Source organism: Gopherus flavomarginatus, chromosome 5, assembly GCF_025201925.1.
Source record: "Gopherus flavomarginatus isolate rGopFla2 chromosome 5, rGopFla2.mat.asm, whole genome shotgun sequence".
Lineage (NCBI taxonomy): Eukaryota > Metazoa > Chordata > Testudines > Testudinidae > Gopherus > Gopherus flavomarginatus.
Window position 1 is genome coordinate 39,813,655 of NC_066621.1, and position 21,129 is coordinate 39,834,783.

At 44.1% G+C, this 21,129-nt stretch overlaps 1 protein-coding gene across 14 annotated transcripts in view; it reads right to left on the reverse strand.

Annotated features, from left to right (window-relative positions):
- LOC127051048 (acyl-CoA (8-3)-desaturase-like) overlaps window positions 1–21,129 on the reverse strand; it is a 161,534-nt gene that overhangs the window by 42,875 nt on the left and 97,530 nt on the right. For 12 of the 14 annotated variants that reach the window (XR_007774380.1, XR_007774382.1, XR_007774381.1 and 9 more), the window contains 10 exons: window positions 12,371–12,481; window positions 11,634–11,831; window positions 10,189–10,290; window positions 9,834–9,962; window positions 6,490–6,550; window positions 5,229–5,302; window positions 4,568–4,665; window positions 3,909–4,005; window positions 3,205–3,284; window positions 2,844–2,969 (listed from right to left, as the gene is read on the reverse strand). The exons of 1 other annotated variant lie outside the window; for it this stretch is intronic. Coding sequence is in view for 8 of the 13 variants with exons in the window: in XM_050952904.1 (XP_050808861.1) it covers window positions 2,844–2,969; window positions 3,205–3,284; window positions 3,909–4,005; window positions 4,568–4,665; window positions 5,229–5,302; window positions 6,490–6,550; window positions 9,834–9,962; window positions 10,189–10,290; window positions 11,634–11,831; window positions 12,371–12,481 (1,076 nt within the window). In the remaining 5 variants the exon portion in view is untranslated. Of the gene's footprint in view, window positions 1–2,843; window positions 2,970–3,204; window positions 3,285–3,908; window positions 4,006–4,567; window positions 4,666–5,228; window positions 5,303–6,489; window positions 6,551–9,833; window positions 9,963–10,188; window positions 10,291–11,633; window positions 11,832–12,370; window positions 12,482–14,698; window positions 15,467–21,129 lie in introns of those variants that run through there. One more of the 14 variants, XM_050952901.1, reaches the window with a different exon arrangement.

The following is a 21,129-nucleotide window of genomic DNA, read 5'->3' on the forward strand; positions in this document are numbered from 1 at the left end:
TTGAATGAGGCAAGGGTCAGGGGGGATGGGGGAGATGGGACGTGGGACGACCGTACGTGATCATACAATTAAAGACTTTATCATAATGCATATGGAAAAGATTACAGAACTATGGTTGTACATTCAACTGCAAATTTGGTATTTCCTAACTTTCAAGTTCTTGACTTTGCAAACTAAATGACCTTTTCGTGTGTGTGTGTGTGTGTGTGTGTGTGTGTGTGTGTGTGTGTGTGTGTGTGTGTGTGTGTGTGTGTGTGACTGATTTCCTAGATTTTTCTTTAAAAGAAAGTAAAAACCAAATTCCATTATGTGCAGCTCTGATCATCTACATCCCTCCCCCAAAACCCATCATGAATGATCAACAGGATTTGAGCCCTAAACCTTCACAGGGCAACACAGCATATTATTACTCAAGTTACCAGACTAACAGCATTAACTGGCAGCAGGAGAATGTAGTTTTCCCAGAAGAGGGAGTAGGGAGACAAACCTGTCTCTCTTCCCCACTTCCCCAAAGAAGAAGTAGCTCCTGACACATGTATTCCCCCACAGGAAGGACTGGCCACTGGCACCCTGTGCTGGGTACAGGATAATGTTTGGCGAGAGCCCAGTCTCTCCCTTCCTGCCCATAGGGGGAGTTGGGGGAGCTTCTGGCCCATGTGGGACCTCAGTAAGTGTAAATAGGCCACTGGGGCCTTACACTGGTCCAAGGGACAACACAGGGGAAGCCAGGCTATCTTCACCGCACACCACTACCACCACTTCAAAAGCTCAGCTGTTCCCAATGCACAGCAGGTGAGAACCTAATCTTGGAATGTTCAGTGATTTTGGCAGGCTGCCAACATTTCATGAGGAAGACCAGTGAGAAAAGGGAACTTTATATCTGAATGGAATTTATGAGACAAAGAAATGGCATTTCTGTAGCTCAAGATGATTCCTTCTGCTGAACATTAAAAGTCTGATGCAAAAAAAAAATGGAGGTGTGAAAGCTTCTTAATGAAAAAGTTGAAAGAATCCTTTATAACAGAGATTCTCAAACTGGGGGGGCACACCCCTGGGAGGCACAGAAGTATTCTGGTGGGGAGGGTGAGAAGCTTAAGGAGAGTGGCAGCTGCTGGCTGGCTGGCCATACCATGACACTCTTACTTCTGTGCTGCTGCTGGCAGCAGCGCTGCCTTCAGAGCTGGGCACCCAGCCAGCAGTTGCCACTCTCTCTGCTCTGCCTTCAGAGCTGGTCAGCAGTATACGTACTTGTGCAGTGGGAGCTGTGGGGGAGGGAAGGCAGAGCATAAATGACTACAGACAAAGAAGGGGAGCATGATAAAATAAGCTTGAGAACCACTGGAACAGGCTGGGCAATGTAAGAAGAGAGATCACTACCAACTCCCTCATATAATTATTCACATGCAATACACACACACACACACACACACTCCTTTTATACAGAATGCTTGTAACAAGAGGTGTTTGTTCTCACTATTTAGTGATCTTCCTCTCTGTCTCTTAATGTTCTTTTACGGGCAGCAGCATGGTACCAGGCAGAGGAAACCCAATAAACTCCCCTTATGGAGAAACACAGAAGAAACAGACAGACAGAGAAGAAGGATGCAAAGATAGGTGGAAAGAGCTGGAGGAGGGTAAAACAATGGACATTCTGTAGATTTATGCAACATGCACACACAAAGGGACTTGCATAATGTCATTTGCTGCTATTTGCACAGCTGCCTAGTTTATCATACAGACCTAGGCCTAGATTGGAAGCTAGGATCTAGAACTGAAAGACTCAGTATTCCATTCTAAGGCAGTGGTTCCCAAACTCTTTGCCGCCCCATGACTCCATTTTAATTATTTATTATTATTTATTTCCAGGGCCGGTGCAAGGAAGTTTCGCGCCCTAGATGAAACTTCCACCTTGTGCCCCCTTCCCCTCAGCCCTGCGGCAGCTCCCCCCCCGCAGCAGCTCTCTGCCCTGCCCTGAGGCCCCCCTGCACCTGTGGCAGCTCCCCCTACCCCCCAGGGAGCCATGCGGTACCTCCCGACCCCAGCTCACCTCTGCTCCGCATCCTCCCCGAGCACGCTGCCCCCACTCTAATTCTCCTCCTAGGCTTGCGTTGCCTGGAAGGCGGGAAAAGCGGAGCAGCGACTGTGTGCTCGGGGAGGAACCGGTTAAAAAAAAATTGGGGGCACTGCTTTTTGGCACCCCCAAATCTTGGCGCCCTAGGCAACCACCTCATTCGCCTTCATGGTAGCACCAGCCCTGTTTATTTCCTTCCAGGACCCCAGACAACATGGAGGATGCTATTTTGAAAAGCAATATGGTGTCCTCTAAACAGCATGACCTTGCACGCATGGTACATATAAGGTCATGCCACATGGGGAATGTCATTTCACTCTACAAAATTGCATTTTCTGCATTGCATGACCCTGTATGTATGGTGCATGCATGGTCACACTGTGCAGACTAAAATGGCGTCCTCCACACACTAGGATCGCTGCAAACTCATCTGCTGATGGTGTGATTGACACAACCTTTAATGTATTTGTTCTTAATATACTCCTGAGAGGTAGGGCAGTCCTATTATCCTATATTACAAATGAGGAACTGAGGCACAGAAAGGCAAAGTGACTTGCCCAAGGTCACTGAGGAAATCTGGCAAGATAAAAATTGAATCTGGTTCTCCCAAGACTTAGGCTAGTGCCCTAAACACTGGACCATCTTTACTGTGAGTCATTCACAATCTTGCGTCATCCAGTCCCAACTCACATATATCCTGCATCCCTCTGTCTCAACACCTGACCCCATTTTGCCAGCAACTATTGCACTAATCCTTTCTGTTCATACTTACCGCAAAATATCTCCAAAGCCAGTGAGCAGAGGCTTGCTCTGGTACTCGATGCCATGTTTGGCACATAGTGACTTCACCAGGGGAGTCACTTTCCAGTAGTTGTGTCGTGGCATCCTAGGAAAAAGACTGTGGAGAAATAATGAGGCAGTTTTAGTGGGATCTAAACTCTTCAGAGCTCTGTAGAAATCCCATCCCTCCCTCAGGGGCCAGTACTCACTGGTGCTCCATTGAGAATTCCTGCCCTTTCTGCTGGATGCATTACCCAGTGGTGCCCCTGGGAGTTCCTTCCCCCTCCTGCTGAGACCTATTGCCACCAGTGCCCTCTGGGAATTTCCTTTCCTCCTGAGGTGCCTATACTCACTGATGCTCAATTTGGAAGTTCAGGTGCCCAGTTAACCAGTCATTGAACAGGGACTGATCCACGTTGCATGTCGCCTGGAGCTAGGAGAGAAAAATAGAGAGAAATGGAGTGTGGATCTACGGAAGTGGATTAATTGGTACCAACCCTTGACCTCCACTTTCTTCTAACTTGAGCAAGGTTGCCTGGGGGTGGTTTGGGGACTACAGTTCCTTGTTCATTAGAACAGGGAGACCAGGCCTGGGTGAGAATGGCATGCTAGGATATGGAGTAGTTACTACATTAATCAGGCCCTCACTCGGTTGGAGTGACATGGCCTTGTCAGTTGGACTGGCATAGGCTTGTTCTCCCACTCCTTATCTCATATCTTCTGTTGGGGAAAAATGGCCACAGGGTCAAGGAAGCAGAAAGGAGAAGAATATCAGAGCCTCTTATGCAAGGATAACTGTATATGAGTGCCCTGGATCAGGCAGCTTTTACCTGCCATTCTCATTCTGGTTTTTACATCAATGCAGTCTCCATGTAACCCCCAATCAGTCCAGGCTTCATTCCCAACCACCCCACACAGATGATCACAAGTCTCCCAATATCTCATCATGCAGGGGCTCCTGGTTGACCTTTATCCCACTGCAAAATTTCATGTATGCTCCCAGTGTCCCTGCCCTGGGATTCATACTCACAGACCCTGGTAAAAGAGAGTCTCTTACCTGTGTAGAGAACCAGTCCATATTGTTATCATAATCAATGTGCATAGGGATGTGGTTCAATTGTGATATCCAGGTAAACAAGATACTCTCTAGGACGCTGTGCAGATACAGACAAAGCAGTCATTGCCACATATAGTCACAGTAGATGGAGACCCACACATGAAGTCAGCCCAAGAACTGCCCAGTAACTTGCACCCAAGCCAAAAGTTGCCAGATAAGACCTCCAGTCCAAACTGGCAACAGATAAGTAACTGGCCACCACACCCAAAGCACTGACTGCTCAGTAAAATGCCCATGCAAACTGGCAATGGCCAGTAACAAGCCTGCAATCCCAAACCAATGTCTGTGTGGTAAAGCGCTTTCTGGCTAGTAAAAGGCCCCCTCAGACCCACCACAATGAGTGGCTACCAAGTATAACTTCTCTCTTATGTTCCACCCAGTGAGTCGTCAGTAAAAGGCCCCCACAAAAGTGAGGGCAATGTATGGAAAACATAATTTGTACTTTTATTAGAGAAATCAATGATGGGAAGGAGAAAAGCAGAGTGGCTAGAAGCAATCACAGATGGGAAGGAATGAGCAATGAGGGCCGAGAAGAGGGGTCAGTCAGTCAGGTGTGAATACCAGTAGGCAGAGGGAGTCATGCCTAAAGTGAGGATTACTTGAGCAGCAGGAGGAATCCCAGGACACCCGTTACTCCCAGTAAGGGCTCGAAGAAAAGAAAGAATCGGATGAAGTAGGTCAGAGTCCAGGCAAGTTCCTGTGAGACAGAAAGAGAGAAACCTTCATCAGGACAGCAGTTTACAGCAGAACAGTACTGCTCCACCATCCCGCAATGGGAGGAATAGAAGTCCCAAATCCCCCCAGGTAAGGGTTCCTCTGTGTCTATCCCTTGCAGCTCCCCTCAATTCTCCACATCAGTGAGGACACAACTTGGGAAATTTCCTTGTAACCTGCACTAATGGTCTGTGTATTGTGGATTTCCCCCATTACCTCAAACCAGAGAGTGCCCAGCCGAAAAAAACCTCACCCAGAAAGGCCCACTCACTGTTCCTGCACTGAAACTTCCCTCAACTACAGTAGAGAAGCAGGAATCCAGCTCAAGAAATCAAGCCTCTAAGCCCCGCTGGCTGCTCCTGCATTCTAGTTCCCTTTCATCACCTCACAGCAACATGAATCCAGCCCCAGAAGATGCCTTGGATCCATATGCTGTAATTCTCCTTCACCATTCTAGGCAAACAAGGGCCCGGTCCTAAAACCTCCTCAGTTAGAAGAGCAGCTGCCCGTTTGCAAAAGTTTGTGGGAAATACTGAGTGCACTTACCCTCCATAGTTTGCGCTGGAATATGAAGTACAAGGAGTACAACTGGAACACTGGAACCACAAGCAGGGGCATAGCTGGAGAAGAAAACAAGAAGAGCAGAGAAATTAACAGTCTCACCTAGTTAACGAACACCCTGGAAACCAGAATGAAAGGAGATCTCTGTGCAGCTCCGGGGCTTTCTAGTGCTCATCACTGAACTATGCTTCCCAAGAGATTTCGCTCCTCATCTTCCTTCCTTACTCTCCTCTTTACTCCCCTTCCTTTCTCCCTTCATTTTATAGATTCAGAGGCCAGCAATACATAGACGGCTCTCAACTCTGCACCTGCTTCCAACTAAATGAAAATTATACCATCTCCCTGCACCTGAGAGTCAATAGGTGAACCTGATGCTACACACCATCTTTCTGAACTCGTCAATGCTTCTGAATACCCAAATAGCTACAGCAGTGAAATTGCTCTCTTCTATCCACTGGTAGCCTGGAGAGTGCACTCCTTTCTGTCAGATTTGGACTTGATCATGATGATCCACATTTTCATGACCTCCAGGCTTGACTCCTGTAATGCAATATATCAGAATGAGAGCAATATCTTGTAAAGTATTCCCACTGGCTCAAAATGCAGCAACACACACACACATATCAACACAGACCATGGACAGTGCATGACTCTGGGATTACACTGTATGCCATCTGCCTGTCAGATACTGAATGAAGTTCAAGGTTTTGATCCTGATCTTTAAAGCCCTCCATTGTATTGTTCCTATCTCCCTGACAGACCACCTCACTCTCCATAATCGCCACCTTGCATTAGGGCTACACTTGTCTGTAATAATGGAATTATCAATCACCTTTGCAGCATCTCTTCACCTCTGGACAGAGACAAAGGCTCTTCTGATTTATAAAATTTGCATCAATAAGGTGCTCAGATAGCATAGTGATGGTAGGGAATAGATGGATTCTCCCTCCATCCCCCTCATCTCCTCTCCTCCATAACTACTCCTCAGTTTCCTTTCATCTGTCCCTCTCATCTTATCTCCTTCTCATCTCTCCTCTCTTTCCTTTCACCTTTTTGCCATTGCTTTGTGTCAGCTGCTTTAGTAAATGAGGTGACAATTTCAGCCATAGATTGTGTACCCCAAACACTGTAATCTCCTAAAAGACTGTCATGGGAGAGAAGTCCTCTCAGCCCCTGGGATTATTTAATAAAGGAGTCGGTGGTGAGTGTTAGACAAGGACCTGTTGAGCAAAGTAGGTATACTCACTGACGAAGAAATACTTGTGCTGATGATTGTAAGGCATAAACTTCTTCTTCTTCATGCCGAGCTGTTAAAAAAGAGGGGATCATGGCCGGTCAGCTGAGCTAGAGAAACGCTCACTCAAATAAATTTCATTGCCTCCTCCTTCTCGAGATACACCTGCTCAGACATCTAAATCCACTGAATTACAACAGCATAAGGGAGATCAGAAGAGGCCTCATTACATTATAATATACTATTTCACAAACTATGCAATATAATAAACATTTTCCATACAATCTCAAATACATACATGTAGCATCTTGTAATTTTTTCCCCCACTCTTGCATACTTAATGTCAGTGAAACACCAGTCCAGAAACTTTACACCCAAAATTGTCTTCTGTCTAAAGAGTATATTCTAGTAGAAGACCTTCCAGATACAAGACCAAATGTTTTCCTACGGAAAAACCTGAAGGAGGGCCTCCAATTGGGAGGAATACTCCACAAGATTCCAGTTGAGGAGCCTTCTCCAATTTCTTCCCTTGTGATGCAGGGTTCACCACCCTCCAGAAGAAACTGGAGGTTCAGAAATTGTGGATATTGGAGATCTGCTGGCAGCCATCACCATTTGTGCTAAGGCCCTGTGCCTCCACATTAGCTGTGGGGCACCTGCCCCAACTCCACCCAATTTTTCTAGAAGAAAGACCACCATTTCTGCACAGAGGGGGCTCCATGAATAAGTTAATGCAGTATCTGCCCACCACTTTCCCTGCAAAATTGCTAGCACAATGCTGTACCTGACCTCACCTACTGATCTCAGGACCCATGTGGAGGGACACGTAGCTGCAGAGGTGGCTGATTTCCCCACTCTTCCATGTGAAGTAAGTGAGAATCAAATGTGAAGGGGACCCTCCATGTGCAAATCTCAAATGGCTCATCATGATTAAAGGCAATAGTGGGTATTGGCAGATCTTTCCTCCTGCTGCTAAGAATACACTCTTGATCTTCTTTTGGGTTAATATGGGTACCTCTACATTGCGGCTGGGTGCGAGCTTCTCAATGTGGGCAGACAGACATACACTAGCTGTGCTCAAGCAGCAAGCTAAAAATAGCAATGTTGCTGTGCGCAGCTTGGGTGGTGGCTCAGGCAAGCTACCCAAGTACCCAGGGGGCTCAGGTGGGTTTGTACTCAGGCAGCTGCTGCCTGGGCTACACTGACTACACTGCTATTTTTCATGCACTAGTTCAAGCAGAGTTAACGCATGTCTGTTAGCCCATGCTGGGAAGCATGTAGATGTCCCTTTGTCTCTAAAAATGTCAGTGATATAGGAAATATATAAAACATAGTTCTGTCACAGTGAAGTGATAATAATATCGCTCCAGCAGTTAATGAAGTTAGGCTGGAATTGTTAGATAGGTTTATAAGAGGGAAAGGTAGCAATAAGTAGCATTGTGCAAAGCTCTAATACAGTGGGTGTTAGATTGTGGCGCATGGAACACAACCAGGTGATCCACAGAGCTGCTTTTGTCACAGTGGTGAAGCACCAGGAGGTGTCACTGCTTGAATACTATCTGTCTTGATTTTTATACTAAGCCCATATTTTTATGGACTTCTTTTTATTGTGGGAAGGCTAAGTCATATAACTGAGTGCTGCACTTTGTCCTGAAGATAGTGAGATTTGTCATCCTCACATGTTCCAGGGCTGAGAGTTCTGTCTCCAATGGTCAATAATCTCATCCTTGAAGCTGACAGTTCCATTGTACCACAGGAACATAGCAGTAGTGAGTAGTTAGTCTCACAGAAAGAAACAGGGCTAATCCCTGGAGAGCTTTGAATATTGGGACCAAAACTCCACAAATCATTCTATATTACCTGGAGAGCCAACACAGAGAGAGGAGCACAGGGGCAATGTGCTCTCAGAGGCCTTGGCTGATGAGTAGGCAGCTTCTGCATCCTGAACCAAGTGGAGCTTTTTGCGGGGTCTGTGGTTTATTCATAGATACGATGAATTGCAATAATCAAGCGTGAAGTTCATAAATGTATGGATCACTATGGACAAACCAGTGTATGATACGTCTGGGTACACATTCTGACCAGTCATATAGACAGAAGAGGGCATTTTTAGCACTCAGTTATTTGAGTTTCTCAAAGTAGTTGGTGGGTCTTTGCTTACTAGGTGGCTGTTCATTGGCAGGAAGGGAACATGGGCAAGGGTCTGCATCTTAGCAAAGAAACAACAAAGTTCCTGTCCAGGGAGAGTGCCTGATGCCCTGTTCCCAGCTGGAGAAGCTTCTCAAAGGAAGGAGAGGACTATAAAAAGAAAAGCGGGATGCCCCAAATGATCTTTCCCCTTGCTCTGCCCACGGCATTCACATCATCTGAAGAACAAAGGAAGCAGCATTGGACAATGGGAGGGATCCTAACTGAAAGAAGTTCAGCCAATAGAACTGCTGAAGCATGTGGTGAGAGAGACTTTGCTTTGAATTTACTCATTTGTTAAGTTAGGCATCAGTTGCATTTTACCTTTATTTTACTTGTAACCAATTCTGACCTTTATGCCTTGTTACTTGTGTTCACTTAAAATCTCTTTGTATTTAATAAACTTGTTTTATTGTTTTATCTACACCAGCGTGTTTGGATTGATGTGTTTGGGAAATTCCATTTGTGATAACAGGCTTTGTGCACATCATTTTCTAGTAATAAAATGACAGACCTTCTATGAACTTGTGTTGTCCAGGAGAAAGCTGGGCAGTACAAGATGTACATTTCTGGGAAAAGCCTGGGATTGGGAGTGTGCTAGTGTCACACTGCAGTGTGGTTCAAGAGTGCCTGCTGCAGCACTCACACTATATAGCTGGGATTGACTTACATTCCGAAGGCTGTGTCAGAGCACATCGGGAGTGGTAACTACTGCAGGAAAACAGTCTGAAGGGTACCCTAGGAGAGAGGGCTGAGGTGACATAGCTGTTCATCAGTCTAGATTGTACCCTGGGCATGTCACAGCAAGGAAGTGGGAAAGGAAAATTAATCTGGTGTCTTAAGGGGACCGGGGTGAGAATCAGGTGTACCACATATCAGGATGGGCTATATGATATAGGCAAATGTAGGCCACAACAAAAGCTCTCCCTCATTTGCTTGTTGCCTTTTGCTCTCACTGTTTTCCTTTCATCTTCTATTCTCTGTTTCACTCTTCCTTTTTCTGTTTCTGATAGAACCCAAAGAGATTTCAGGCAGCAGATCTGTATCCCATCCTTGCCCCTTGCACGATCCAGGGATTAGCTTTTTCCCAAACATACAGTTTCCTCATTTCTTTTAGCATCATATCTTTTCAGTGGTCTAAATAATTCCTAGCCCATCCCCACACTCACCTCCACAGAGAGTATCTTTCCCAAAGCAAACAAGGAAGGATGCATTGCAATATCAGGGTCCTTATGGAAGCAGTTGGGCTTGGCATGGTGCTGGGAATGGTGGAGAGTCCACCACTGTGCTGAAAGCCCCTGCAGTAAACAAGGAGACCACAGGAATCAGACCACAACACTACTAAATATTAAAATCACCTCATCTGTCACATATTGATCATCTTTCCAATGCTGCACCACATTCTTCTAATTATATGTAGAGTGCAGAATGTCAGTGTAATGCTTTCTGAACTGAAAGGGGACCCCACCATGCTTGATCAGTTCTGCCAAAGCTGGGTGAACATCCCCAGTATCAGGCACTTACCTTCAGATGGCTCATCACAAACTCGTGAACCAAGTGGTTCCATTTGGTACTGCTGAAAACTGAAAGGTGCCCCAAATCATGCTGCAGGAAACCAGCCTGGGACTGAAAAAGAATAGAGATCATTCAACAAACAGGGCCAGGTTTTAGTACACAGCTGCATCAGGGCCAGGGCGGTGGTATGCTCAGTTCTACTGATTCCATGAAAATTGGGAGGTCTGTGCTCCCCAACTCAATGAGACTTCTCTTCCTAGTACCTGGGAGATGTCCATTCTCTAGAGGGATGTCCTCTCCCTGTACAGTCAGTGCAAGCCAACCTGATGAAAATGCCCTCTACTGGTATGAAGGAAACCTTTGTATTGTCAATATACTCTGTCCTAAGGTACCCCTTCGTGTGCAGTGTCCCCTGCCTGCAATCTGTTGAGACTCCATTCAGTGAACTCCAGGGCAATTGCTCCATTTTCACTATAAGAGCATTCGACTCCAGATTGGTAAAAACATGTGTTCCTGGTATCAGTAAAGGATTTTTTTCATGCTACCAGCTACTTTGGTGGGAAGAGAGTAGTGGGTGAAGCGAGGGTTGTGAACTAAGACTGGAGCTAAATCTATAGGAGTAGTTTGAACTCTGTAGACGAGTACCCTTCCTTTGAGAAGAAACCTCCTCTGGTTTGCTGCCATCTCCTCTGAGCATTAGTAATGCCAAAGGACCAACCAGGCAACTGTGTCTTTCAGTGCTTCTGTGTCCTCTGCTCTGGGGCACCTCATGCTCCCATTTGGGACACAAGAAAAAGCTTGGTTCATACACAGAATGTGTCTTTAAGTTCAGACTCAAAAGATCAAAGATCAGAAGCAACCTTTTTTTTTTTCTTCTTTTTTTAAATAAGACGACGACCGTGTGGAGTGAGGTTGTCTAGCAGATTATGGGAAGGAGATGTACTGACAGTCCTGACTTCATTCACTCAGTCAGAATAAAACAAACATTCCATGGGGTTGAGTTTACTAGATGCAGCATCTCTACCTTAGGCTAACTTCTTTACACAGACTTCTGGGAGAAGCTGTGACTAGAACTGCTGTGAGCCCCTTAGAAACTGTGTTTCTGCATCATTGCCTACTGTACTTCCACCAGCTGGATGAGGCTGAGGACTTGAGAAATTGTGAGCTCCCCACATCCATCATTCCTATAACATTTTCTAAGGTTCCTCTGGCTGGGCAAAACAAGAACTCCAGTAACTGAACTCCCCGCAAATCAGTATTCCAACAGTCCTCTGACTACCTCTACCTGAACCTTTTATCTTTGGTATTGATACAACCTGAGGTGAAGAAAGAGCATCCTGCCAGTCACACCAAAGATAAGAGGGATGGCCATGTAATAGGAATATGTAACTGGCCCCGAGTGTGAGGAAGGGTAAGCTGGTCCCAAACTACATTCTGTGGGGTGAGGAATTTACCTGAGAAATGGTCAGCAGCACTGTAGAGATGAGGAAAGGCACTAAAGATGTCCCAAAATACCAAAGAACAAACCATCCAGCAACATCCAGCATCAGAATGTGCAGGAGAAGCAGGAAGAAGAAGAGGTGGTTGGGGTTGAGAAGTCCCATCCCTTCAACAGTGGTGTGCAGCTCCCGGAAGTCCTCCACCAGCAATTTCTGTGGGGAGACCCAACGTTATACCACTCTTCACTCTGGGCTGGCAAAACAACAGCCTAAGGAGCTGGCAGGGTTATTCTGCTCCTGCTCTGCAGAGGAACCACCATGGCAGTGAAGGAAACATTTTACCAACAGGTTCTATTCCCTCTGAAAGGAGACATTGCAACTCTAGGGAACTGCTGACAGGCTCTGTCAACCCCATTGACAGTCTTTGTACCACAGGGAAGATCCTGTGGCTGACATATTCCTCTATTGTCGCTGCTATGTGGGATTCACTGTGGGAACTGTGCATTGGGCAGAAGTCTGTGAGAGACTGGACCTGCCATTCCCAGTGTGGGTCACTATGACACCAGGGGAAGCTCTCAGCCAATGTTTCTTCAGCCTTTCTCCACCAAAAAACTCTGGTTTCAGTATGCAATGTGAAGTATACTGGAGGTTCTGACAGACGGTACATGAATGGAAATGTGGATTTGCATTTTCCTAGAGAATCCTCCCAATTCCAGATCCAGTTGTGTTTCTGGCCTTTTGTACAAACTCACATTTTTGGTGGGCTCAAAGCTTGGTTGATCCAGGGCCAGCTCCCCGATCTGCAATGAGCTCATGTACTTTCTCACCAGCCCCTTATCAATGTGAAATGCTTGAAAGGGATCCTGAAAAAACATATAAGTGAATGGAGTGAGAAAAATCCCAGAAGATATTAAACTAACATCTTATTAAGACGATATTAAGCTAGCTGAAGAAAATTAGGTCCCATCTCAGCAGGAAGCAACTCTGGATTAAAGTTCAGTACAATACTGTATGTTTCCTGTTCTATTCTGCATCTGAAATCAATGCATTAAAATACTCATTAAAAAAAGTTTAACTTTTATAATATGCTAAATAGAGTATGCCTGCAACATTTAATTACAAATGTATACTTTCATATAAAACTCAATTTATTTCAACATATTAAATCATGTTAGATCTGTTTCAAACATGAAAAAAAAATCACAAAAAATATCAACATTGTTCCCCTTTCACTGGGTTCAAAACAGACCCCTTTTCCTTCCTTCTTTCAATTATTTGTGAATTTAAATCTAAACATTTATCCAAAACATTTTTAAAATGGTATCAGTGTTTCTGAAATTTTGCAAATAAAAATTCTATTATTTACAATAATGATTTGTATGAAATAAAAGTTTTGATAACCATTTCCATCATGTTTTTTGGTTACCCTTTTAATAATAAAAAAAAATCCTGAAAAAAATCATAAAACATTCTGCAAAAAAATGAAAAGTTTCAAAAAAGTGACTTTTTTGGGACAAATTTCATTTTCAAAACCAGGTAATATTTTCCGTGAAGATCTTTTTGTTCAAAAACATTTCAGTCAGGACTATGTGCTGTATTTAAAAATAGCAGCAAGAAAAAAATCCATATGATAAATCTGTGCTCATACATGTACTCTTGAGAGTACTGGAGATGTAGCAATAAAGGGGTATAAAAATTGGTAAGAAAGAGTCATTCTTGGTAGTTTGTACAATATTAAATGGATTCAAAACATCTTGCTTCATATCTTGGTCATCTGAAAGAGATGCTCCTATTACAGAAAAAATAATCCTTGAAAATTTGAAAGACCTTGAAAGACCTCCTGAGGTCTCTTTCAACCCTAATATAATATAATAAAATATTTTGAGAGAAATGATCATTTTGTCTCATTTTAAAAGTATCTTTTAGTATCTAGAGCTTTAGTATCTAGAGTTGGGCAAATATATACCTATTGCATAATCTAGTTGAAAATATTTGTAAAACATTTCTGTTAATTTATTCAACGGACATTGTAAGCGCCTTAAGGCGGGAACTGTCTGTACGTACAGTACATAGTACAATGAGGTCCCGGTCTATAACTGGGACTGGCACTACTACAATATAAATTAATTGTTAATGTTATCAGTACTAACACTATTTGACAAGCTCTAATGGGACTTGATCCTGCTCCGATTTAAGTCAATGGAAAAACTCCCACTCATTTGAATGGTGAAGGATTAAGCCCTTGGTATGCATCAACTATCTTAATAATAAAGCTTTAGATGACTCATTAACTGAGACAGAGAGAAAATGAGTGAGGTAATATCTTTTATTAGACCAACTTCTTAGAAAATCTCTGTGCACTTCAAATGTTTGTCTCTTCTACCAACAGAAGCTGGCCCAATAAAAAGTATTACCTCACCCACCTTGTCTCTTTCATATCCTGGGACCAACACCACTACAACACTGCAAACAACTTGTTAATTGCCAGTTTTACAACATTTCAGTTGGCAAAATGTTGTTAGAGCTAACAGGTTCCACATGCCCTCAAGATCCAGACACAAATCATTTGAACAAACCCAGTCATGAGCTCCCATGCTCTTTGACCTTAGTGACATTTTATATATACCTATCTCCTACAATGGATCCTGAAAGGTCATTGAGTCCAGCCCCCTGCCTTCACTAGCAGGACCAAGTGCTGATTTTGCCCTAGATCCCTAAATGGCCCCCTCAAGGATTGAGTTTACAACCCTGGGGTTAGCAGGCCAATGCTCAAACCACTGAGCTATCCCTCCCCTTCAATCTTTGGGATCCATTACAAAATACAGAGGAACAAAAAAGTAGGATAGCAGAATATAATTTTTTTTTAAAAATGAACCTGCTCCTTTGTTATTTGTATTTTAATGATAGTTTCTCTTTGGAGAAGAAAATGTAATTTTCTTTCTCCTGTCCTGAATCTCACAAATATAGATAGATTAGATAGACAGATATTAATGAATGAATCAAACAAACAAACTGAAGGTCAGGAACAATATCTAGCTAGGCTGTGCCTTTCTGGCCCTGATCTTTAAGTCAATACTCACAGACATTGAAATTCTGCCCAGCTTCAGGTAGCCACTGACAAAGAGGCACCCGCTGATCCTCAAGAAACCCCAATTCCTAGCATCACTTGAGTGGAAGCCACCAAGTAGCACAACCTCCAGAAGATGCTGTGATAGTTGGAACCTGCAGGTGGTGTTTTGAATCAAAGATGCCATTAGCACCACAGTGTATTAGGCACATTTATCAACTATAAATCTATACTAGTGATGCTGGAGTCAGGACTTGTGGTTGCACATTAACAAGCTGAGTGCTTTAAGAGAGACGGTATGCTCAGAACCAGAAATATGTAACCTCACTTTGCCATCATAATCCAAGCCAAAGTCAACACCATCTGGCAGGACCTCTCCATTTCTTCATTCTCCTTCCCTCCTGAATTTCTGTCTTGGAATCCAATTTCTTTTATTCTGTTCCTCTCCAGCCTCCAGTTCCATAATGTGTGTCCTCAGCCTTGTCCACTCCCAGTCATTTTCTTATCCTAAATCTCTCCTCTGGTTTTCTCCCCTCTATCGCCAATCCCAAAATATCCTTTTGAGACCACCTGTCTCTTTAATACCCATATCCCTTCTCTCCTTCACCTCTAATCTCATGTGAGCCCTCCATTTCCCTTCCTCCAGTTCTCTCTTTGACCCTCTACAGTATGAGCTTCACTCACTTCAGAGTAAATCTCTGTCACCTATATCCCTAACTACTCTTTCCTTTAGCCATTTCTAATGGGTCTCTTCTCCATCATCATTATCCTTGGCCTCTGCCATTTCAGAAACATTAGAACAAGATATAAAAGGTTCCAATGGCGGAGGATGAAGCTAGATAAACTTGGACTAGAAGTAAGGCACATGTTTTTAACAGTGAGGGTAGTTTACCACTGGAATAACTCTGGCTTTGGTGGATTTTCCATCAATGGAAATGTTTACATCAAGATTGGATGTTTTTCAAAAAAGATATGGTCTAGTTCAAATAGGAATTAATTCAAGAAACCTTATTGCCTGTAATATACAGGAGATCAGACTAGTTGATCACAGTGGTCCCTTCTGCCTTTAGATATTACAAATCTATGAAACAGGGCTTCCATTGTTCTCCACTTTCTTGGTATCCTCTTACATTTTTTACTTCTCCATCTTGGCCCTTCACATACTCCTTTCTCTGTCAGAGTCCTCCAGGTCTCTCTTATTTTCCCTTTACAGTCTCTCCTTTAGATAACTATATTCAATGACTCTCCTGAGTTTGGTATCACCTCCACACTGTTTCCCAAATTTACCTCTCAACCCCAAACTATTACCGTCAGTCCAGTTCCACTTCTCCACCTATTGCCTATATTCTCCCCTTGGAAATCTCATAGCCACTAGAAAGTCAATGGGATAAATGGATTTTTGATCCAAGATCACTGACTTGGTGGCATTTCACCAGGACTAATTTGGTCCGAACACAGAATTTATTTTGCCTTTCAAAACCATTAATATGTTTCCTGTCTTCCAAGTTCACATCATTGGCATCATCTTTGACTCTTCTTGCCTTTCCTCACATACAGATTCTGCAAATCCAGCCACTTATTTCTCAACAACAAACTAAGATTTCTGAGTAAAGGAAAGATTGGGAAAAAAGTACTTCCCCTCCTTGTGACCTTTTCTTGAATCACTTTACAGCCAAAATGGCAGAGGATTGAAAGCTGAAATTAGCAGGGAAACAACCCATATTGAAGGGCTTTTGAGACTACATCTGCACTGCAGCAGGGTGGTGTAATTCTCAGCTTAGACAGATACATGTGAGCTCCGCTCAAGATAGTGCACTAAATATAGCAGCATGGCCATGGCAGCACACTCAAATACAACCCCATCCTGACCCCGTTTGAGTGGTCCAGAGAAAATTGGTTTTGATTTGACTGAGTCATGGGGCTTCGAAAAACATTTGCTGCATGTGCCCAATCTAGTTTGTATGAGTCTTCCTGCTAGACTCACACGAGGCACAGCTAAGGAAGACAACATCATGCATGAAGGTACAGCTAATGAAACTGCACAGTAAAAAGTGTTGACCGGGGTGTAAGGGCTGAGACAGGGGCTCCTCTCCTCCCTTTCTGTACACTAATTCCCTCCAACCCAAGACCTCTTATAACTGGGTATATAAATCTTATTATATAGGTCACTCTGTGCTCTAGACCCACAGTTCATAAAAATTAACAGAAGGGAGAAGGAGAGGAACTGCTATACTGGCCACCTAGTCAGGTAGGGAATGGATGTTAAACACAAACTGGTCAGGGGGCATTCAAACCCCTGGGCCACAAGTCAAAGAGTCACAGACCCTAGGACTTGTCCACATCAAGCAGCCACTCAAATATCCTCCACCCTCACTGGTGAGGCAGTCATTCAAAACACCCTCCCTTCTCAGTGCAGGGAGAAGGAATAATTCAGTCACTTCTCCCCCAAGTCACTTCTCCCTTCTCCATCAGTTTCTCTTTCTCACTGTGATGGAATGCACACCCTACTGTAATAATCTTTGTACAAAATATGCCTTGTAAGGTATCATTTGAAAACTAATAACTTACTGGTACATAATATCATGATAGAATGTATATAGCAATGTTATATGTAAAGTTATGAATTCCCCTCCAAATAATGTTGATAGAGCCAAGGAAAATCTGCATTTCAGCAAACAGACGTGAGAACAAACAGCATGAAACTTCTTTCAGCACCAGATACCTGGTTACCTTCTTTACTGTTTGAATGAACTTTAACTAGGGGTAACCCCCAAGAAAATACATTTCAAAGGGTAACTGAACTATAGATGTGAGGGGCAAAAGACACCCCAAGTTCTCTCTCCTTGTCCATCTCTCTCTTTTTACTTAAGACAACAAAAGAAACAGCTGTTGGACTCTGGGAACAGATCCTGGCTTGAAAGTTTGGTCACCAATGTACTGAAAAACATGTGGTAAGAGATTTTACCTTGAACCAACTCTAGTTTAAGTTTAGAAAGCGTTTTATCTTTATTTTTGTAACCATTTCTGACTTTAATGCCTTGTTACTTGTACTCACTTAAAATCTCTCTTTGTAGTTAAAGAAACTTATTTTATTCTTTAATTAAAACTAATACAGTGTTGTGAATTGTTTGGGTAACCTCCATTTATGGTAGCAGACTGTTGTATGTTGATCCCCTTAGAGGGGAAATAGACTGTCCAGGAGAGGGCTGGACTGTGGAGAACACATTTTTTGCAGGGTGGAAATCTGGGACTGGAAGTCTGTTAGGGTCACCTTGCAAGTAGTAACCAAAGCTGGTGGGAGCCAGAGTGTAGTTGGTGTTTTCTGGCAGGCTGCTGGGGTCAGAGCTGCTGCACCAGGGCTATGACTATACACAGAGACTCAGGGTGTGACCTGCAGGCTGACTGTGAGGAGCTTAGGTTTGGAGGCACCTCAGGTTGCAAGGTAAGTGGTGACACAGCCCCTCACTGGTCTGGATCACACCCCATAATATCCTACTTGCCCCTTTCCACCTGGGACAGGTGGTGTCTCTCATTCTCTCCCTCTCATGTTCATGACCCTACTCCCCAGCAGCTCACTCCCACCATTCCTCTGCTTGTTCCCATCTCTCCAGGTAGCTCCTAGCTCCTTCAACTGCCCATCCCAAGTGCTATAGAATCTGCTGGCCCCAATATTCTGCCCCATCCCCTGCTAATGGAGCATCACCCAGAAAATTCTGGTGCCTGTTTGAGCAACTGGAGGGAGGGGGGATCCCCCAGTTTACCTGTGCTATACAGACTGACCAGTGCCCAGTGTTGGTACCTGTCCCGATGTTTGTGGGACAGAGCCTGAGTTCAAAGGACTGCCCCATGTCCCTCTGTGCTGTTCTGTTAACAGCCCACTTTTCTCCTACTGTACCCATGCATGGTGCTGGTCTTGAGGCAGAGCTGATGCTGATGCATACTTACAGTGGCAGTCAAGTGGCCATACCTCCCCCTCAGAGGACTGGAGCCTCCACCATTGCACTGCAGAACTGACAGCAGGGGCAGCACTTTGTGGGTCACCTACAAGCAGCTGTGACCACAGCCTGGAGACCAGACACCCCTGCAGTGCCTCATATCTATCCGTAGAAGGGACTGTGCAGGGCCCCCGACCCAGTCAGCCATAGAGATTAGAAAAGAGCAACAGAAAGATCCCTGATCACACGTAGCTCTGTTGCCTGCACACACCAAGCAGCGGAGCTGAAGGTAACAGAGACCTGGAGAAGGGGTCTTGTGTCTGCACTGGCCTGGACCTGCCATCACATTCCTTCCAAGCCCCTGTATAGCAGATGACAGCGCCAACTTGGCCCATTCATCCCTGATCAAGCCATTACTCAAGGTTAACGCCAGTCCAGGGCCAAGAAGTTGAATGTGCAAGTGACCACTCATGCTGGTGTTTGGACAGGGTTGGGGGGGATCGTTTGTATATTTATATTGGGGATTATTTTTTCCAACGTGTATTACTTTGAGCATTGGGCAACAAAACGGTAAATGAAATTCAATCAGCTAGTTTTATAAGAGCCCTCTGCAACTCTTTTGTAAGAGCCCTCTTGCAATCAGCTTTGGATTTATCTATCTTGTAAAGTTTGCAAATAATACAACTTCACCATTCACCCCCTTTTCCTGATCATTAATGAATATGTTAAACAGCACAGGTCTCAGTACAGATCCTTTGGTTCTGTCCACCTCTCTCCATTGTGAAAACTGACCATTTATTCCTGTCCTTTGTTTCTTATCTTTCGACCAGTTACTGATCCACGAGAGGATCTTCCCTCTTATCCCATTTCTACTTATTTCCTTCACAGCCATTAGTGCCAAATATCACAAGACTCATGATAAAAATCACTAGGGTAGGCAACACTATTGTAGGCCTGCAACTTGTCTTAACTGAGGTAGCCAACATGTTTAGTCAGTACAATACAGGCCTGGGAGTCAGGAGAACCCAGACTAGTTCTTGTGTTTGTCACAGACTTGCTATGTGTCTTTGCACGTCACTTAAGTTGTCTGTACTCAGTTTCTTTGCCTAAAAATATGGATAATAATCCTTACCCGCACTTGTAAAATGCTGCAAGATCTCCAGATGAAAGGTAATGTGTTAACCTAAAGTATAATTATTATATTTTCATCATAATCTCGGGGCTAGATTTTTACTTTAGGCATAGCCCTGACAAAGCTGCACCACCTCAGCTGTAGAATTGTGACTCTGAGCCACAATTCTTTCCTCCATGCTCATGAGACCTATACCAACAGTAAACTACTTCCTCCTCCTGCTGGCTCAGCTACTCTGGCCCATTCACTTGCTTAGGGTGGTAGTAAGCAGGTGAGTAGCCACACTTACTCCTTTATAAATGAACCACATGTCCAGGTAGTTTACTCATGGATGTATGAGAATTTCTTACTTTCTTTTAGAAGTGCGCAGTGCAGGTAACAATCTAACTCTATGTTTACAAAGCACAATATATAGGCAAACTGTATTTCTTAATAATTGCTTTGGTGTATAAATACTATGGTGATAGACACGTTACAAAGAGCTATAGTAGGATACACTTTAATGCCACCCACACCTCATCTGGTTACAAGGAACACAACAATAAAGCAGGAATGGAAGGTGAAAGCAGGTGATGGCTAGCTTTTGGTAATGGGCTGATCAGGGAAGGAAGAGAGAAGTGAAGATGGGGACATAGAGCAGAAAAAACCTGCAGAACATCAGCAGTTCTTTTACTGGAGCTGACAGCTGTTTAGTATCATGGCACGAGGTAGTAAGACACCTTATGTAACTGAGTAGGTTGGATACACCTAAGGCTACTAGTTTCTCCATTTGTGTGTACCTGTTGGAGGGCCTGGATACACAGACAAAGCAGGAATGATGACATTATAGTTTAGACTAGACATTGTATCTTTCAAGGTGCTTCTATAGCCATTACCATAGTATCACAGTGCCTCAATCTTTTGTTCTATGGATCTGTACAACACCTCAATAAGTTAAGGAAGTGCTATTATCCCCATTTAACAGATGAGAAACTTCAGTACAGAGAGATTAAGGGTTTGGCTACACTTGCAGGTGTGCAGTGCTGGGAGTTACAGCTGTCTTCGTACAGCTGTGTAGGGAAAGCGCTGCAGTGTGGGCACACTCACAGCTACCAGCACTGCAGTGTGGCCACATTTGCAGCATTTGCAGCGGTGTTGGGAGTGGTGCATTATGGGCAGCTATCCCACAGAGCACTTCTTCCCATTCTGGCGCTGTGGGTTGTGGGAAGGGGGCGAAGGGGGCGGGTCATTCTGATTCCTGTCCCAACACCCCGTGATGCATCGCTTCACATCCCAGCAATCCCTGTTTTTCCATCCACGTTTGGCACCATCTTGCCTCTTTCAACGGTTTCTGTGCAGCTCGATTTCTGTGGGAAATGGAGCCCAAACTGCTGAGGA